The 20,092-nt window shown below is 39.5% G+C and overlaps 1 protein-coding gene across 2 annotated transcripts in view; it reads left to right on the forward strand.

Annotated features, from left to right (window-relative positions):
• The window catches only part of LOC124606772 (hexosaminidase D-like), a 182,279-nt gene that overhangs the window by 70,998 nt on the left and 91,189 nt on the right, over nt 1–20,092 (forward strand). For both annotated transcript variants that reach the window (XM_047138827.1, XM_047138828.1), the window contains 2 exons: nt 3,175–3,363; nt 6,985–7,217. In XM_047138827.1, the coding sequence (XP_046994783.1) occupies nt 3,175–3,363; nt 6,985–7,217 (422 nt within the window). The remainder of the gene's footprint in view (nt 1–3,174; nt 3,364–6,984; nt 7,218–20,092) is intronic.

Here is a 20,092-nt window from a genome sequence, read left to right on the forward strand (position 1 = left end):
TTTGGTGATGATACCGTGTTGTACGGTAAGGTGTTGAAGTTGTGGCTGTAGGAAGATACAAGACAACTTAGACCAAATTTGGATGAATGGCAGCTAGCCCTAAATATGGAAAAATATAAAATAATGCAGATGATTAGGAAGAACAAACCTGTAATGTTTGGATACAGTATTACTGTTGTACAGCTTCACACAGTCAAGTCATTGAAATATCTGGGTGTAGTGTCGAGCGTGTGAAAACTGTGGTAGGGAAGGCATGTGGTAGACTTCGGTTTATTGGGAGAATTTTAGGAAAGAGTGGTTCACCAGTAAAGGAGACTGTATATAGGATGCCGATGCGATCTATTCTTGAGTACTTCTTGAGAGTTTGGAATCCATACCAGGTCGGATTGAAGGAAGACATCGAAGCAGTTCAGAGGAGGACTGGTAGATTTGAACAACACACAGGTATTATGGAGATGCTTTGGGAACTCAAATGAAAATCTGTGGAGGGAAGGCTGCGTTCTTTTTGGGAAACGCTATTGAGAAAATTTAGAGAACTGGCATTTGAAGCTGACCGTTGAACGATTCTGCTCCTGCTGTCATACATTGTGCGTAAGGGCTACGAAGATAAGGTACGAGAATTAGGGCTCGTATGGAGGTGTACAGACAGTTGTTTTTCCCTTGCTCTATATGCGAGTGGAACAGGAGAGGAAATGACAAGTAGAGGTACAGGGTACCCTCCGCCACGCACCTTACAGTGGCTTGCGAAGTGTTGATGTAGATGTAGATCTCATGAAGTGGTCAGATTGCAAGGTCCAGTAATGTTTCATTATTTTGTATGACTTCTTGTTCTATCCACTGATTTTACATATGCATCACTGTCCTAGTGGCATTTCCTGTACAAGCCAAAAGTCGTGGTTGGACAATCCACTTTTCTCAGTGGTTGATCATCCTGACCCATTCAATCTCCCTCACATACTTCCCCAATATAGAACTCTTTGACACCATGAGGGACATCAGCACTGGCTTTCATGTTTGAACTTCTTTTCTTGTGTCTTCTACATCTACATCTACGTGATTACTCTGCTATTCACGATAAAGTGCGTGGCAGAGGGTTCAATGAACCACCTTTATGCTGTCTCTCTACCGTTCCACTCTCGAACGGCACGCGGGAAAAACGAGCACTTAAATTTTTTGGTGCGAGCCCTGATTTCTCTTATTTTATCATGATGATCATTTCTCCCTATGTAGGTGGGTGCCAACAGAATGTTTTCACAATTGGAGGAGAAAACTGATGATTGAAATTTCATGAGAATATCCCGTCGCAATGAAAAAGCCTTTGTTTTAATTATTGTCACTCCAATTCACGTATCATGTCTGTGACACTATCTCCCCTATTTCGTGATAATACAAAACGAGCTGCTCTTCTTTGTACTTTTTCGATGTCATCCGTCAGTCCCACCTGATGTGGATCCCACACTGCACAGCAGTACTCCAGAATAGGGCGGACAAGCGTAGTGTAAGCAGTCTCTTCGGTAGACCTATTGCACCTTCTAAGTGTTCTGCCAATGAATCACAGTCTTTGTTTTGCTCTACCCACAATATTATCTATGTGATCGTTCCAATTTAGGTTATTTGTAATTGTAATCCCTAAGTATTTAGTTGAATTTACAGCCCTCAGATTTGTGTGACTTATCGCGTAATCAAAATTTAGCTGATTTCTTTTAGTACTCATGTGAATAGCTTCGCACTTTTCTTTGTTCAGGGTCAATTGCCACTTTCCACACTATACAGATGTCTTATCTAAATCATGTTGCAAGTCGTTTTGATCATATGGTGACTTCTAAGATGCTAAATGACAGTATCATCTGCAAACAATCTAAGACGGCTACTCAGATTGTCACCTACGTCGTTAATATAGATCAGGAACAATAGAGGGCCTATAACACTTCCTTGGGGGACGCCAGATATTACTTCCGTTTTCCTCGGTGACTTTCCGTCTATTACTATGAACTGTGACCTTTCTGACAGGAAATCATGAATCCAGTCGCACAACTGAGGCAATAGTCCGTAGGCACGTAGTTTGGTTAGAAGACGCTTGTGAGGAACGGTGTCGAAAGCCTTCTGGAAATCTAAAAACATGGAATCAATTTGACATCTCCTGTCGATAGCACTTATTACTTCATGAGTATAAAGAGCTGGTTGTGCTTCACAAGAACGATATTTTCGGAATCCTTGCTGACTATATGTCAATAAATCGTTTTCTTCGAGGTACTTCATAATGTTCGAATACAGTATATGTTCTAAAACCCTACTGCAAATCGACATTAGTGATATAGGCCTGTAATTCAGCGGATTACTCCTACTTCCCTTTTTGGGTATTGGTGTGACTTGAGCAATTTTCCAGTCTTTAGGTACGTATCTTTCTGTGAGCGAGTGGTTGTATATAATTGCTAAATATGGAGCTATTTTATCAGTATACTCTGAGAGGAACCTGACTAGTACACAATCTGGACCGGAGGCCTTGCCTTTATTAAGTGATTTAAGCTGCTTTGTTACACCGAGGATATCTACTTCTATGTTTCTCATCTTGGCAGTTGTTCATGATTGGAATTCAGGAATATTTACTTCATCTTCTTTGGTGAAGGAGTTTCGGAAAACCATGTTTAATAACTCTGCTTTAGTGGCACTGTCATGAGTGACTTCACAGTTGTCTTCTCTGAGCATTATACTCCTCTGACCTTCCCAGGTATGCAAGAGTGGCCTTACATGTTCACTGTCTCTCTGCTGTGTTAATCAGCTATATCTGGTACATCCTTCCACACATCCTCTCAGTTCAGACTCATTCAGACCATTGTTTTGGATCTATAATTTCTGAAAACATTAATGTCTGATCCTACTTTACATACTTGGTGCAGGGCAGAGGGGTAAGTGAAGAGTTAGGAACACAAACAGAAGTGTTCACGCAGTCATTTTCCATTGCATCGTTCTTGAATGAGATATGGAGGAGGGTTGTTGATACTGATTTCCTGTGCTCTGCTGTGTTTGTTCTTCTTATCATTAAAATACATTAAACTTCAATCAATAAGAGTTTGTGAAATGTTATTTCAAATAGAGTTCCAAGTGTATATTGCATTATATCAAAGAACTATTTTACTTTATATATCCCTTTAAGATGACCTTTCTTTCTGTCAGGTTACCATTTGGATAACCATCGTGCCTGGATTGATATATTTACAACATATTCTTCACAACTCAAATTTCGTGGCTTGATGATAACGGGATGGCAACGATATGATCATTTTTCTGTGTTGTGTGAACTATTGCCTGCTGGACTCCCATCACTAGCAACCTGTTTGACATACGTTACATCAAATGACAAAGGTAAGTAACTAACAAAAGTAGTTCCACCTCAGTCTCTAAGTGGGGATTGCCAAATAATGGTTTTCTGGAGTAAAATGTGTTAAAGTACTGTTCTGTTCATAAGAGTTTGGAATGTTAGATGTTTGTCTGATAGAAGTTAGAAAATCCTCAAAGAGGCATGGATTAGGTGAAGTTCTTTATGATCAGAAAAGTAAAATCAAAGAAGAAAGAGACTTCTGGTCCTGTGGCTGTAGTGCAAGAGGCGTGTGTTAGCAAACTTGAATAGGTGTATAAACTAACTCACTGTGTGTTGTGCAGTAATGAACTTATTGTGTTCAGAGCTGGGAAAAAAATAATTTGCATATGTGCAACTCACAAGATCAACCACATGGAGAAAGTATAAGCAGAACTAATGGCTAATAAAACAGATGGAAGAATATGAAACGTCATTATGATTGAATTTTCTCATTTTGAGAAGACCAAAGGAGTGATCTGTTTTACTTGCTAAAAACATTCAAAAGCCAAGAGTGCATAAATATTTTTGTTTGAAACAACTGGTTCCGATAGACTTTGCTCTCATCTTCAGGGCTTAAAAAATCTTTTTGTTATGAAATGTGTTCATTTTACATTAGACATCACACTAAGTTGTCACGTACTGATTTTTATCCATGTGGCAACTTGGCATGAGATCCAGTGTAAAATGAACACGTTCCATAACAAAAAGAGCTTTTAGGACCTGAAGATGACAGCAAAGTCTGTTGAAACCAGTTGTTTTAAATAAAGAAATATTTATGCAATCTTGGCTATTGAATGTTTTGAGAAAGGTCAGTAATTTTGGGTGACGGAAATGCTTTATTTCTGGAGGAAGAAAAAGGAAGAATTACAAAGAATGTAGACTATGAGAAGGAAGTGACATAGGAGAGCAAGCTCTGAAATTTTGGTGAAAGGTGCCTCAAGTTACAGCTGACACTCTTCACAGAGCGGAACAGAAAATGCTATATTTGAAAAGGACTGAATCATGGTGGTACAGATTGTGACCGTATAATGGACTGCAAAGCATATGCATGGATCTGTACAAAACATAACCACCGAGTAGCATTAAGGCATTGGTGGAAAAAGGTGATAAAAGAAAAAAAAAAAAAAAAAAAAAAATGTTGAGAAGTGGTAGATTGACAAAATAAGGAATGTTGAAAAATGAACTTGAAATTCTGAGGGGATAGTAAATTCTCAACTAAAGAAAAGTCCTGAAAGTAGTTGGTTAAAGGGAACAGGACTGTACTAAAGAAAAAATAATCAATATCCTACAAAGAACTTTTAAATATGGAATTCATCTGAAGAATATAACAAGGAAACGAATCAGTACATATCATACTCTGTCTCTGCGAGTATTCCTTTTGTGGTATGTACAGTTTTTTTTCTTACACCAACAGATTACACAGGAAAATGTAGTTGCAGTGACTTATCACCAGGATTACACATACACGGGACATTAAGCAGAGGAAGAACAGTCCAGGTCGAGATTGGTAATAGGCAAAGTTCATTATAGCAAAATCGTAGAACAGTCCTAATCAGCAAGTTGGGTCTTCATGACCATGAAAGATGCAAGAAAGAGCAGGGATGCAGTGGTGATATGCAGCCCGACCCATTAGGGCGGCAGCAGTGCTGGCAGCAAGTGAGGCCGGCATTCTTGTTTCGATCTCTCACTGGTAGTGCCAAATACAAATTCTGTGGCTGTGGTTGGGGTGTAAGCAGACATGCTACCACACCTTTATGCAGAATAATTAAGATAACTTTATCTTGATTAAGAGTAGATGTGCATATTGTTTTAAAAATTCTGTCAGCTAGACAAAAACAACAACATTTAAAGGAAAATATGAAGTAAAACTGCTTACTAAAGGTGAAATTATAATGCAAATAAAATATTTGAAATTTGTGTGAAATTATACTTCATAAAGGAATAATACATATCTGGATAAAACACAGACAAATTTAGAATCATTTGAAGCTCAGAAATCAGAAAAAGGAGCACACACACACAGACATTTGGACGGAAATCATGTTTAAGTGCGTCGCAGAAGGTTCATCAAACCACCTTCACAGTTCTCTCTTATTCCAATAAACTTACTTAAAACTAGACAGGCTAATGGAAATTTTCAAGGGAATGCTTGAGATATATAATGTTAGAGATGATGATGACGACGACGACGACGGCGATGACGACGACGACAACGAGGATGATGATGATGATGATGTGGGTATTGGAAGGGAGAGACTTAAAGTGGATTTACTTCAAAGTAGAGCAAAAATAGACAACTGAAGGTGACATCAGCTTCCACAAAGGATGTCCGGATGTAGAATACAAGTAACAGCCAGGAATTACATGTGGAAAATACATCTTTTTTGTAGGCTGATGCTTGAAGGGAAGAAGTTCGAAGAGTGAGATGATAAATCATGTCCTTGAGAAGCGATTATGTTACATAGGTCAAGTTGCAAATTATGATCACTAACAGTTTCGTATTCAACAGCTCATGGGAGTAATGTAGTAAAATTATATGTATTTTACGGAATCCAAAATATTTTTTCATGTCTTGAAGACTTTTTTTCATTTTTATTTTGTATTTGCTCTATTGATCATTGTAGAACTTGTCCATAATACGATACTAAGTATTCAGAGAGATTTGGTGGTTGGAAAGTAAACAGTGACTGAATTTCATGCAGTCTTTCTTAAGTGAATTTAAACATAAATAATACATTATTAAATTTTATTATGTACCTAATAAAAGATTCATAGAAAATGAAAGATTCAATTGACCTTGCATAAACAACCTTTTTTTCCTGATTTTTAGGTCCCTGTGACACAGTCTCAATCCTGATTTAGCCCACAGCACTTAGACCTGCAACAGTCTTTCATCTCTCAGTATCTAACTACTAAGACTACAATGACTGAGCAAATTACTGTTTTCAGATTCAGATCCCAGAGAACATTTGTGTGGAGGGATGAGTTTAGTGTGCAGAAGTCAGGAAAAGGCTTTTTTTCACTGTTTATTTTGTACAAGCTCCTTATTGTTATCTTCACTCTTTCACTGAACTTTCTTCTGAGCTATAGTGATCTCAAGTGTGTTCAAATTGGGTGCTTGTTCCCAAATCATGAATTGGAGGAAAACACAAAGAAATTCTTGACCTTTTGGGAACATTGAACACCTCTAAACTCACATGACTGCTGCCAAAGCTGTATTTCTAAGCTGTAGCAATATCTCGGAAACTTTCTATCTCCTTCTTTACCTATGCTGTTTCTATATAAGGTTAATGTACAAGCTCTTTAAAATATACTTCATGGAAAAACTTGAAATTTAAAGAAGTAGTAATTTGTTGTCAGACAAACCAATTGATCAGCTTAGAGAGTGATTTTAGATGGGGCTTTCTTTATTGAGGTAGCATTTTCAGCAATTAGTAGTGTTCGAGTGTGTAAATTATGTTGGGGAGTTATTGTAGAAATAAGGCTTCATTACATAAAGTGGATAACAATGTTTCTGGGACAGTGCGGATTAGCATGATTTATTTTGAGATTAAGAAGTATTGTTACATCTAACTCAAAAGTGTCTTGTGTAATTATCAGATCTTTCATTGTCAGTTTCCTTTCAGATATGACAAGTCCGTCATGGCATGCAATGGAGACTTTGCATTGTGAGCCCCCACTGCCTATGCAACCTGGTACTGGCAAGTCACGTTGCAGTTTCACTGGATCTGGTGTTCTGGATGTTGCAGAACGTGTATTTGCTTTAAAACAAAATCTGGAAAGAGTTGCCTCAGATCCAACAGCTGTGGGATGGTTATCACCGTACAACATTCAGAAAGGATTTTCAAGCCCCTCACATGTAAAGTACTCGCACTGTATGTAGACTCTTTTTAGCTTTATAAGTGGAGAATTTTCCACCATAGTGCATTGTCTAGTGGGATAGTTGCATTGCATGATATACATTATGCTTTTATTGCCTTTGTTTTGTGCCAGAAGATTTTCTTTCATTATAGGAAATTGTTTCCACATTGCTTACTTTTCATCAACAACAGCACACACACACACACACACACACACACACACACACACACACCTACACCTACACCTACACCTACACCTACACCTACGTACCTACCTACTTCACCTCATCTCACCTTGGCAATACTGACTGTTTGGACTGTCTCCAGGCTGATGGATGTGATGGGAAAAGAAATCATGGAGGCAACGGGGAGGGGCAGAGGGCTGGGAGGCGGGAAATGACTCACAGTAGTTGCAAACTGTAGGTTAACTCTTTGGAAATAATTACACAACTGTGTGGGTAAACTGTAAGTGGGTGGGTGGGTGGAGGTGGGGGGGGGGGGGGGTGGGGGGTGAGAGAGAGAGAGAGAGAGAGAGAGAGAGAGAGAGAGAGAGAGAGTGGGAGGGGGGGGAGTGTCAGAATAAAACAAGAAATGAATGCATGATAGCAAGGAAGTGTGAAGGTGATTAGCTAATGTGTGATAAGGAAACTGTATCAAGTTTAGGTCAGGGATGGATGGAAGATGTGCTGCCGGCCGGGGTGGCCGAGCGGTTCTAGGCGCTACAGTCTGGAACCACGCAACTGCTACGGTCGCAGGTTCGAATCCTGCCTCGGTCATGGATGTGTATGATGTCTTTAGGTTAGTTAGGTTTAAGTAGTTCTAAGTTCTATGGGACTGATGACCTCAGATGTTAAGTCACATAGTGCTCAGAGCCATTTGAACCATTTTTGAAGATATTTTGGAGTGACATTTTCCACCTTCAAATTTCAGTGGCACTTGAGCTGGAATGGTAGATTCAAATGGCACAGGGATTGAAGTTGCTGCGGAAGTTGTTGGTATTGTGGTGTGCATCGTGTTCAGTAATTGGGAGGTGAGTTTTACTGATTGATTAGCAGTGGCAATTCCTGTTGATTCACAGCTAAATGCTCAAAAAACTTTTACATCACCTGAATATCTTTGAATGTGTGTGGCTTAGATTAGATTCAAGGGAAGCAAGAAGTGAAAGCCTTATGAAATTAAAAAAGTGTTAACAGTGAAGTAATAAACAAAACAATAACCAAAATAGAGACAGTGATATGAAAATCTGCTGCTGGGTAACTTTCAGTCGTATGTTAACTATGTAAGTCGTGAACCAGGGTCATCCACGTACTTGCGGCATGCTGAAATTGAAGCAAGAAAGACAAAACCAGGTTGTATGAAGAAATGCCATTGTAAGGGGTGAGGGCAGGATTTTTGGTAGTATGTTATTTCCCTTAGGACATAGAATGGTGTTGTTTCAGCCACAGTGAAAGAGGAAATACTGGTTGAAATCTGTTTTGCTGTGGTGACAGGGTTTTGGTGTTATGGAAGAAATGGCACAGTGAATTTGTTTCTGAACTAGCCGGACATAATCTTTTCTGTCAGTAAAGGCTCTGGCGAGATTGTTAGCAAGGAATAGCTGGCTCATTCAGTTCTTTTGTAAGTGATAAGCTGACTTCATTGATGATTGATTTGATTTCTTACATGTCGGTTTCACAAGAATATCATCATTTGAGTAACACTAAGACACTGCATTAAGTAGGAATCAGAACAACCACAGGGTTAACCAAAGAATACATTGAAGCACAGTCTAATAGTTGAGCACAAAATTGTCACATAAACATTAGTCTGGCTGAGGGCCCAGCGCCAACTTGTATACGGCTGTTTTGCACAAGGTGCAGTGTTTGGTGTGCTGTCTGTGTGCAACCTCTTTAGGCCAGTCATTGAGGTGTTTGCTGTTTGATTAAGTGCACTTACTCTACAGGGTTACACAACTTCTTCCCCCATGGAGAAAAGTGTTTATTGTGAAGATGTTCATGTCTTTATCGGAAGAGGATGACTGTCAGAGCAGATTTTGTGCCATCACAGGATAATGTGGTCTAAAATGTTGGAAGCAATTGTGAGGGCGGAGGGTTCTCTGGTTTGTGGTTGGTCACACATGGGCAGAGCTGGTCATAAAGTTGTGATATCCAGCCATCGGAGGTGTGCATATCACAGAGGCCTTGTCATCGGCAGTGATGGACAACCGCTGGTATCCACTTAGGGTGCCGGCCAAATCCTCAGTCCCATAGAGCAGAGCCTGGACAGAACTGCTGTGAGGTGGGTGTCAGCAGGTGGCCAGGCATTGGCCTGAGCAGATGGAGCAGTGTATGGGGCTTGTGGCCGTGAAACCGAGTGAGGTGGCGCAGTGGTTAGCACACTGGACTCGCATTCAGGACTACGGCGGTTCAATCCTGCGTCCGGCCATTCTGATTTAGGTTTTCCGTGATTTCCCTAAATCACTCAAGGTAAATGCCAGGATGGTTCCACTGAAAGGGCATGGCCGACTCCCTTCCCCGTCCTTCCCTAATCCGATGAGACGATGACCTCGCTGTTTGGTCTCTTCCCCCCAAACAACCCAACTCCAATAGTAGAACTAGTAGTAGTAATAGTAGTAGTAGTAGTAGTAGTAGTAGCCGTGAAGCAGCTCTGCTGGGCTACCGTTCCTGACTTGAGTGAGTGTACATGAACTCAAGAAGCTATTGAGGACTTCCTCTGGAAAAGATTGAATGATATATTTTTTTCAACTGGTCTACCTCACTGTGGGACTGAAGATGAAAGGGAGGGGTCATAACATGCCAGATGCCACTCTTTTTTACAAAAATCTTCAAAATCTGGAGACACAAACTGTGGGTTGTTGCCTCTCACAAGCGAATATGGGTGAGGATGGGTGGTGAAGCACATAAGGAAATTTTGAGAAAGTATCAACTACTTACAAGAAGGAGTTAAGGAAGAGAACCACAAAATGAGCTTGAATACATTCCCAGGGGCACTGGAGGGCAGGCCATGGGGAAAGAGTGGCCTGTGGTGCTGCTTGGTGGGTGATGCACTATGACAGGGTGACACAACACATGTGATTAGATTGTCAATACCCAGCCAAAACACGTGGTTGCGGGCCAGCAATTTTGTACAAAAAACGCCACAATGGTTTGGTTAGATAAGGTGCATGACATCTGCCACAATGCAGATGGGATCACAACCTTGAGTACCGACTCTTCAGTAGTCATCACTAACACCCCATCAAGTACTGATAAGAAGTGACGGAGAGCATAACTACACAAGGGACCAATTCTCAACACAGTTGTTTATCTGGCCAGCCGTGTTGAAGAAATTGAACAATCTGACGTAAGATAGGATCAGCCATGACAGCTGCTGAAATCCAGGAACTGGTAAGGGAAAAACAGTCCACAGTGTTTTGGGCTTCGATGTCTAAATGGTAACACAAGAGTTAATTCTGATCAAATGCTGGATCAGGGCCATTTGGTAATCGAGGAAGAGCATCCGCATTAGCATGATGTGCTGTTGGTTGGAAATGAATCTCACACCTATAGCGTGACAAAAACAGAGCCTAGTATTGCAAGCGATGGGCTGCTTTTTCCAGTAAAGATGCTGAAGGACGGAAAAGGGTGAAGTGAAGTGTTTCCCTCCATGTTTTAAGTTTTATGTAGCTGCTGGCTCGCTCCTTGCAGTTGATGCTGAGTCGGAACACTTGATGAGATCTGTCACCCAACACGATATCTGATGTATTTACCCTTTTTTTAATCGGGTCTCCATAGTTCATTCTTTTGAAGTAAAGGTCCTGCTAATCAGTGCTTCTGAAGTCCTATGGGTAGCCAAAGAAAGGCTCGACTTCTTTATATTCTGCAGCTGTTATTCAGGCAAAATAAGATAACTTCTACTCATATCACAAAAAAGCACAAGCACGTCCACTACTTTTACAAACATATATTTTCTTGAATGGGTGTGTAAATCATAGAGTGACTCGTGAATTGGGGTAGTACACAACTTTTCATACAACATATGCCTCGAAGGCTGAACACGACATCAAAGATTTGTCACACACCCATCTTGTCTTTTGTTTTCATTCTTGGAGAGAGTGGTTGCTCCTTGATGGTCAAGCCACCATGAAGCTGCGACATCAAAACGAAAAAGGCTCCACCTGCAGAAGGTGAAGCTGTTTACTTGTTGTCACACCTTGCCATTTTCTCGTATGCCGCACATTCCGTTTAATCCCTGCACACATGCAAACAAACACCCATGCCCAGTACATGTTCTGCAACTTAGTTTCTACTTGATATTATTCTCTTACAATCATCTTTCCTTGTACTACATACGGAGTGTGAAATGTTGTTTACATAAATGGCAGATAACACTTCACATACCCCCACTTAAAGGAAAGGTATTGGGACCTCTCACAGTCTCAAAAAAATGATTTCTCATTAACGTACAACTATAACCAGCTAATTACTTAATAACACTTGATATGTTTCCCTTCTTTAAACGGAAATAAAACTTAATTTTTAATGATAATTTTTTTTGGTTTTGTTATTTCATTTCATGTAAATTGGGCTAAACAGTGTTGAGCTACTTGCGTATCTCCACCTTATTTACTTTGCTTGATGCAAGAAATTGTCCTCCAATGACCAGTCTCTATATATAGCGAGATATCACATTAATGTATACATGTATTATGATCCAACTTTAATAAACTTCTTAAACTTACTTATGATTTTTATTTTTTTTTATTTAACAATGCATTGCCTTCAAGCCAGTATACTTGAGTGTTTCTTGTTTACATCTTCTATATGTACATAGCTAGTTACCTTCTACTCTTTCTCATATTTTATTACCTGAGGAGTCGCTTCTTGGGTATATACCTACTGTTTGGTCCCTAGAGTCAAATCTCAACACAGGCTCTAGTCAACAGGCATGGAACATTACTGTTCCAACCATTTTGTCTTTTCTATCAGGTAAGTCTATTCGATTATAGAACTAGTTTGGAGCAAACTTTTATATCATGACCACCAGTCATTATACAGATTCATACTTCTGTATTCACTGTACTTACACTCCTTCTAAGAGCAGTCACTGTGTAAAACCTCTGCACCATTATAGATGTGTGTGTACCATTATTTCCCTAAAGAAGTACATGGTACAGGTCATTCCCTCAGTGGATTCACCTGATCAAGTTATAGACCATCACTTCGATCGATCGGTCGGTCTAACCTTACCTCTCTCCCACCTACGTTAAATGGTGCAGGTGATTCCTCCCATGGATTCACCTGACCAAGATATAGGCCATTCCTCCAAAGGATCCCCTACCCTTTTCCTCTCCTACACCTCATCCGCTATTTGGGTATGCCCCACCTCAACTTCATCAGTTAACATAGTGACTAGATCCCTTTTTCTATCTTTTCTTACTCTAAATGAGAAGTTTCTCTCATAGTGGCTTTCTGCTGACATTACCTGGTTGCTCTCTATCTAAATATCTTAACTCCTCTCTTCTGATCGGTTATCGCTACGTACACATACTTTTCATGCTTATGTATCTTGCTTCTGCTTACTGATACTTATAGCTTATCCTTTACTTTCTTATAATTACTAGATTTAGACAATATAGGAGATTCTATTCCAGCTGTTTCTTGTGAGTACACCAGCATAACGTTAGCACTTCACTCCTGTTATTAAAATTTATTCCTCATGGACTTACTCCTTGTTTAATACTAGTTATGAGCCCTTCTCGTGCTCTTGCTACCTCTTAAGCTTTTGTGTCTTATTTGGCTATGCATGTTAACATGCCATCAGTTTGTATTGTCTTCCAACCCCTATGGACTCTTCTCCCCTGCAATGTGTGGTGTGACTAACATGTCATTTACTTAAACCTTAAAAAATAAAAAAAAACTGTTAGTCTATTGTTGTCATCATACATGAAATACCCGCCAATGCAATCCTACTGTTGTAAGTTGTAAATTCTATTATGTAGACTCAAAATTCAAGCTTTCGCAACCCACGGTTGCTTCATCAGGAAAGAGGGAAGGAGAGGGAAAGACGAAAGGATGTGGGTTTTAAGGGAGAGGGTAAGGAGTCATTCCAATCTCTGGAGTGGAAAGACTTACCTTAGGGGGGAAAAAGGACAGGTATACACTCATGCGCGCGCGCGCGCGCGCGCGCGCGCGCGCGCGCGCGCGCGCGCGCGCGCGCGCACACACACACACACACACACACACACACACACACACACACACATATCCATCCGCACATATACAGACACAAGCAGGCATATGTAAAGGCAAAGAGTTTGGGCAGAGATGTCAGTCGAGGCAGAAGTACAGAGGCAAAGATGTTGTTGAATGACAGGTGAGGTATGAGTGGCGGCAACTAGAAATTAGTGGAGGTTGAGGCCTGGTGGGTAATGGGAAGAGAGGATATATTTGCCCTTCAATATATCTAGCAGGTTTCACCATATTTCACAGTTTTCAATCTATTTCAACATGTAGGCTCTAAATTTTTTATATTTTTGTGGTGAACATAAAATGGAAGAACTCTCAAAACTGCATGATTGAAGGTACAATTTCTGACAGTAGTATGTTGAGAAGTGGCTCAGTTAACTTGTACATCATTGACAAAAGTGACTGTCTTTTCAATTATGTACCCTACAGTATTACTGGTGGCAAAACCCACTTTTTTCCTTAATAGGTGTATTATATGACATAAAATTTTGAGATTTCTTTCTTGTTTGTTTACAGATTTGCAATTTGGTTATGTTGGTTGACATTATGAGTGTTCGTAAAATTGTTACCTAGGAGGAGAAGAATAAAATTCTCACACCAACTTTGACTTATAGCTTCTGTGCCTATTATGCTTTATACTCCACCACTTTAGGAATTTTGAATGTTTGTGGTGTGGTGGCTGTGCTGGCTGTTGAGTGACATAACAAGACTCCAGCCAATAAGAGCTCACTAGCTGGGAAAGGGTGTTTCTTTGATTCTGACTGAGCATATTCTTCAAGACAGTGTGTTTGAATTTAAAAGGGTGACAACTAATATTGTTTCTGAATACAGTACATCGGAAATACATGCAAAAGGCGAGACAGAGTTATAAGTAGCCTAAGAAAAAGTGGTGGCTGGGCCTGTTCATCACGTATTCGCTCAGTCCAGAACACTTTGTCTTGATTGCCCTGTTTTTCCATTGCTGCTACAACTTAGCAGTAGTTGTATCATAATTGTGCGATGATGCTAAATGTTGCAAATTTTGTTGGCAACGCTAATCGTGGATTACATCAGCATTTCCTCTGCAATGGCCTAAAATATTCCCTTAACTTCGCCACCACCCACAGTGTGAACTGTCTGTCTTTTGTGCCACTTATAACTTGTTCAGTCACATCAAATGTCAATAGGAAGAAAACAGGACAAAGTCAAGTGAGATGTCGAGTAAGAACGTAGAATGGAGGTACAACTTTCCAGGAGGAAATGTAAAATCGGTCAATTTTTAGCATTGACCTTACAGGTGTTTTACATGGGGTATCAATTTATGACACAGAATCGGAAAAAAACAATGTAAAGTTAGAGAACATAAAATCAAAGTTCCACGGTAACTTCTTATTCTGAATTCCAGAAAATTTAGGTGACTGTATTCAGAGCTTATGCAGAGATATTGTGGGTTAAAGCATTTCTCTGCTAGTGTCATACTGCTATAATTTCCTCCACTTTCTATTACTATCGTATGATCATAGGGCTAAAATTGTTCTCATTCTTTGCTTTTTGTATACTAAATGTACATTGGACACCTTCAAAATATTCCTTGAAATGTTAATTTATAATTAAGTTTATTAACTAAGCTCATGGCTATCTTCGTAAATGTACTGATGCAATTATCATTGAATAAACACTATATGCTATGTGTGCAGGTGATTGGGGTTGTATTTTTTTGCCAATAGCTCTATTTCTGGAAGAAGTGGTAGTAGAAGGTATAATATTAATAAAAAAATAATAGAATAGTCAAAGAAGATAGAAACTGTCCTCGAGAAAACTAAGCTACAAATATAGAAACAATATAACTCGGACTAAACGGTGTGAACGTTTTTGGGGCCTTAAATTTTCTAATAATATATATATACCATCCTTTATCTTTCCCTGTGTCAGGTTCTCTTGGATATACTGCTTTTGTATGTGGTACATTCTGTACTTTAGAAGGTCTGCATAACTGGCGGACCTCACATCCAACAATTTTAACTGCAAACACGGCCAATACAAGGAGCTGCAAATCAAAATGATAGATATTTAGAAGGTCTACTACAATGCTGAAAAAATTTGCATATTTCCTTCTTTAAATTTGAGCTATAATGAAAATCACATACTAATACCAAATTGTTTATTTTAAAATTTGATACAACAGTCTTATTAAAAGTTCTGTCTCTTTTTTTTTGTGCCTGTGTAATCAAATTCTCTTGTACCTTGTGTCATGGTCACCAAATGAACTGTTGTTCTTGTTGATTTAGGGCTTTATGGAGCTCCTGGCTTGCACCTTGTAGGTGAAGCTGAGTCGGAACACTAAATGTGGTGTCACCCAACGTAATATCTGACATATTTACTTTTTTAAGCCAATCATGCTAGTTGATTCTCTTGAAGTAGAGGTGCTGCTAGTCAGTGCCTTTGAAATCCTGTGTGTAGCTGAGGAAAGGCTTGACTTCTTCACATTTTGCAGCTGTTATTATAGCAAAAGAAGATAACTTCTACTCATGTCATGAAAAAGTTCATCTATTATGTTTACAAACATATATTTCCTTGAGTGGGTGTACATATCATTAGAGTAACTCATGAATTAGAGTAGAATACAACTTTTCATAAGACATATACCTCAAAGGTGCAACTTGAAATCGAAGATTACAATATATTTTATTTGTCGCAAAACAATCTTGTCTTTTGGTTTCATTATTGGAGAGTGTTATTGCTCCTTGATGGTCAAGGCACCAAAACATAGAAGGCCTACCCACAGTAGGTGAACTCATTTACTTCTCGTCACACCTTGTCGTTCTCTCATATTCTACACCTCCCGTTTAGTGTCTACGCATATAAAAACAAACACCCATGCTCAGTATATGTTCGGTGACTTACTCCCTACTTAATATTATTCTGTCATTATCATCTGTCCGTGTACTACACAAGGAATGTGAAATGTTGTTTGCCTAAACGACATGTAACATTTCAAGGGAAACTAGAGGTTTGTGATCAGTGATTAAATGAAATTTAGAACTATAAAAATGTGAAATGTTTTGATTGTGTACACAAGAGCAAGGGATTCTTTTTATATCTGTAAGTAGCACTATTAGGCCTGATTCAGAGTTATGGAAGCATACACAATAGGGCATTCAGAACCATCTGCATGTTTGTGCGCGAGAATGGCCCCAAGGCCATACTGGGAGGAGTCAGTGGCTAAAACAGGCCATTAGCCCAGTCTGAAAGTAACAAAGCACAGTACTGGATGTAATTTTGACTTTAATACAATAAAAGCACACTTGCAGATGGGTGACCAGTGAAAAGGAACATCTTTACATAAGAGAGCATGAAGTGACTGAGCTGCTGCCTGCTGCTGCTTCAGGACGAAATTTACAGTAGTATGCATGCATTCTTGCTGAGAAATGCCTGCTATGTTTTTCATTGGTATGATGCAGCAAAGCCGTAATGGCATCGACATACTGGTGTAAAGGTGTGATGGCAGCATGCGAGACTTCAGAAACAAGATGGACAAATCACAGTTTTTTCAACTGTATATTATCTAAGTTACATTTCAACCTGGCAGCCTGCAGCACTGTGAACAAAGTGGAAGGTTCCACAAGTGTTCGTCTGTTGAGGAACCTGTTGTTGCGGTCTTCAGTCCAGAGACTGGTTTGATGCAGCTCTCCTTGCTACTATATCCTGTGCAAGCTTCATCATCTCCCACTACCTACTGCAACCTACATCCTTTTGAATCTGCTTAGTGTATTCATCTCTTGGTCTCCCTCTGCAATTTTCACCCTCCACACAGCCCTCCAGTTCTAAATGGGTGGTTCTTTGATGCCTCAGAACATGTCCTACCAACCGATCCCTTCTTCTAGTCAAGTTCCTTCTTCTAGTCAAGTTGTGCCACAAACTCCTCTTCTCCCCAATTCTATTCAATACCTCATCAGTAGTTATGTGATCTACCCATCTAATCTTCAGCATTCTTCTGTAGCACCACATTTCGAAACCTTCTATTCTCTTCTTGTCTAAACTATTTATTGTCCATGTTTCACTTCCATACATGGCTACACTCCATACAAATACTTTCAGAAAATCTATACTCAATGACACTTAAAACTATACCCAATGTTACCAAATTTCTCTTCCTCAGAAATGCTTTCCTTGCCATTGCCAGTATACATTTTATATCCTCTCTACTTCGACCATCGTCAGTTATTTTGATTCCAAAATTGTAAAACTCATCTACTACTTTAAGTGTCTGATTTTCTAACCTAATTCCTTCAGCATTACCTGACTTAATTCGACTACATTCCATTATCCTCATTTTGCTTTGTTAATTTAATCTTACATCCTTCTTTCAAGTCATTGTCCATTCCATTCAACTGCTCTTCCAGGTCCTTTGCTGTCTCTGATAGAATTACAATGTCATTGGCAAACCTCAAAGTTTTTATTTCTTCTCCATGGATTTTAATACTTACTCCAAATTTTTCTTTTGTTTCGTTTACTGCTTTCTCAATATATAGATTGAATAACATCAGAGATGGGCTACAACCCTGTCTTACTCCCTTCCCAACCACTGTTTCCCTTTCATGCCCCTCAACTCCTACAACTGCTATCTTGTTTCTGTACAAATTGTAAATAGCCTTTCGCTCCCTGTATTTTACCCCTGCCACCTCCAGAATTTGAAAGAGAGTATTCCAGTCAACAGTGTCGAAAGCTTTCTCTAATTCTACAAATGCTAGAAACGTAGGTTTGCGTTTCCTTAATCTATTTTCTAAGATAAGTCGTAGGGTCAGTATTACCTCACGTGTTCCAACATTTCTACAGAATCCAAATTGATCTTCCCCGAGGTCCATTTCTACCAGTTTTTCCATTTGTCTGTAAAGAATTGATGTTAGTATTTTGCAGCCGTGACTTATTAAACTGATGCTTTGATAATTTTCACATCTGTCAACACCTGCTTTCTTTGGGATTGGAATTATTATATTTTTCTTGAAGTCTGAGAGTATTTCACCTGTCTCATACATCTTGCTCACCAGATGGTAGATTTTGGTCATAGCTGGCTCTCCCAAGGCTATCAGTAGTTCTAATGGAATGTTGTCTACTCCCGGGGCCTTGTTTCGACTTAGGTCTTTCAGTGCTCTGTCAAACTCTTCACACAGTACTATATCTCCCATTTCATCTTCATCTGTGTCCTCTTCCATTTCCATAATATTGCCCTCAAGTACATGACCCTTGTATAGACCCTCTGTATACTCCTTCCATCTTTCTGCTTTCCATTTGTTGCTTAGAACTGGTTTTCCATCTGAGCTCTTGATATTCATGCAAGTGGTTCTCTTTTCTCCAAAGGTCTCTTTAATTTTCCTGGAGGCAGTATCTATCTTACCCCTAGTGATATATGCATCTACATCCTCACATTTGTCCTGTAGCCATCCCTGCTTAGCCATTTTGCACTTCCTGTCAATCTCATTTTTGAGACGTTTGTATTCCTTTTCGCCTGCTTCATTTACTGCGTTCTTATATTTTTCTCCTTTCATCTGTTAAATTCTATATCTCTTCTGTTACTCAAGGATTTCTACCAACCCTCATCTTTTTACCTACTTGATCCTCTGCTGCCTTCAGTGTTTCGTCTCTCAAAGTTACCCATTCTTCTTCTACTGTACTTCTTTCTCCCATTCTTGTCAGTCGTTCCCTAATGCTCTCTCTGAAACTCTCTACAGCCTCTGGTTCTTTTAGTTTATCCAGTTCCCATCTACTTAAATTCCCACCTTTTTGTAGTTTCTTCAGTTTTAATCAACAGTTCATAACCAATTAGTTGTGATCAGAGTGCACATCTGCCCCTGGAAATGTCTTACAATTTGAAACCTGGTTCCTAAATCTCTGTCTTACCATTATATAATCTATCTGAAAGCTTCCAGTGTCTCCAGACCTTTTCCATGTATACAACCTTCTTTCATGATTCTTGAACCAAGTATTGCCTATGATTAAGTTATGCTCTGTGCAAAATTCTACCAGGCAGCTTCCTCTTTCATTCCTTACCCCCATTCCACATTCACCTTCTACATTTCCTTCTCTTCCTTTTCCTACTATCGAATTCCAGTCTACCATGACTATTAAATTTTCGTCTCCCTTCACTATCTGAATAATTTCTTTTATCTCGTCATACATTCCTCCAATCTCTTCATCATTTGCAGAGCAAGTTGGCATATAAACTTGTACTACTATGGTAGGCGTGGGCTTCGTGTCTGTCTTGGCTACAATAATGCATTCACTATACTGTTCATACTAGCTTACCCTCGCTCCTATTTTTTTTATTTATTATTAAACCTACTTCTGCATTACCACTATTTGATTTTGTATTTATAACCCTGTATTCATCTGTGACTATGTGCGGTGGCCTCATGAGTGCAGCCATGGAGGCGCACACTGTCTTATTATGTGTGCTCACTGTATAGTCTTACAACAGGAAACACTGTTCACATCCATTCTTATGTCTGATGAAGGAGATTGAGACTTGCACACAGATGCAATATGTCTCTTTTTTATAATGGTTGCATATCACCCATTGCTTTGGGCAAGTAGCTCACACATTTTGAACAAAAAACTAAGGGTACGATGGGAGAGGTGCACTGGCTGCTGTTTTGACACTGATTGCTTTT

This window comes from Schistocerca americana, chromosome 3 (assembly GCF_021461395.2).
Source record: "Schistocerca americana isolate TAMUIC-IGC-003095 chromosome 3, iqSchAmer2.1, whole genome shotgun sequence".
NCBI classification, from domain to species: Eukaryota; Metazoa; Arthropoda; class Insecta; order Orthoptera; family Acrididae; genus Schistocerca; species Schistocerca americana.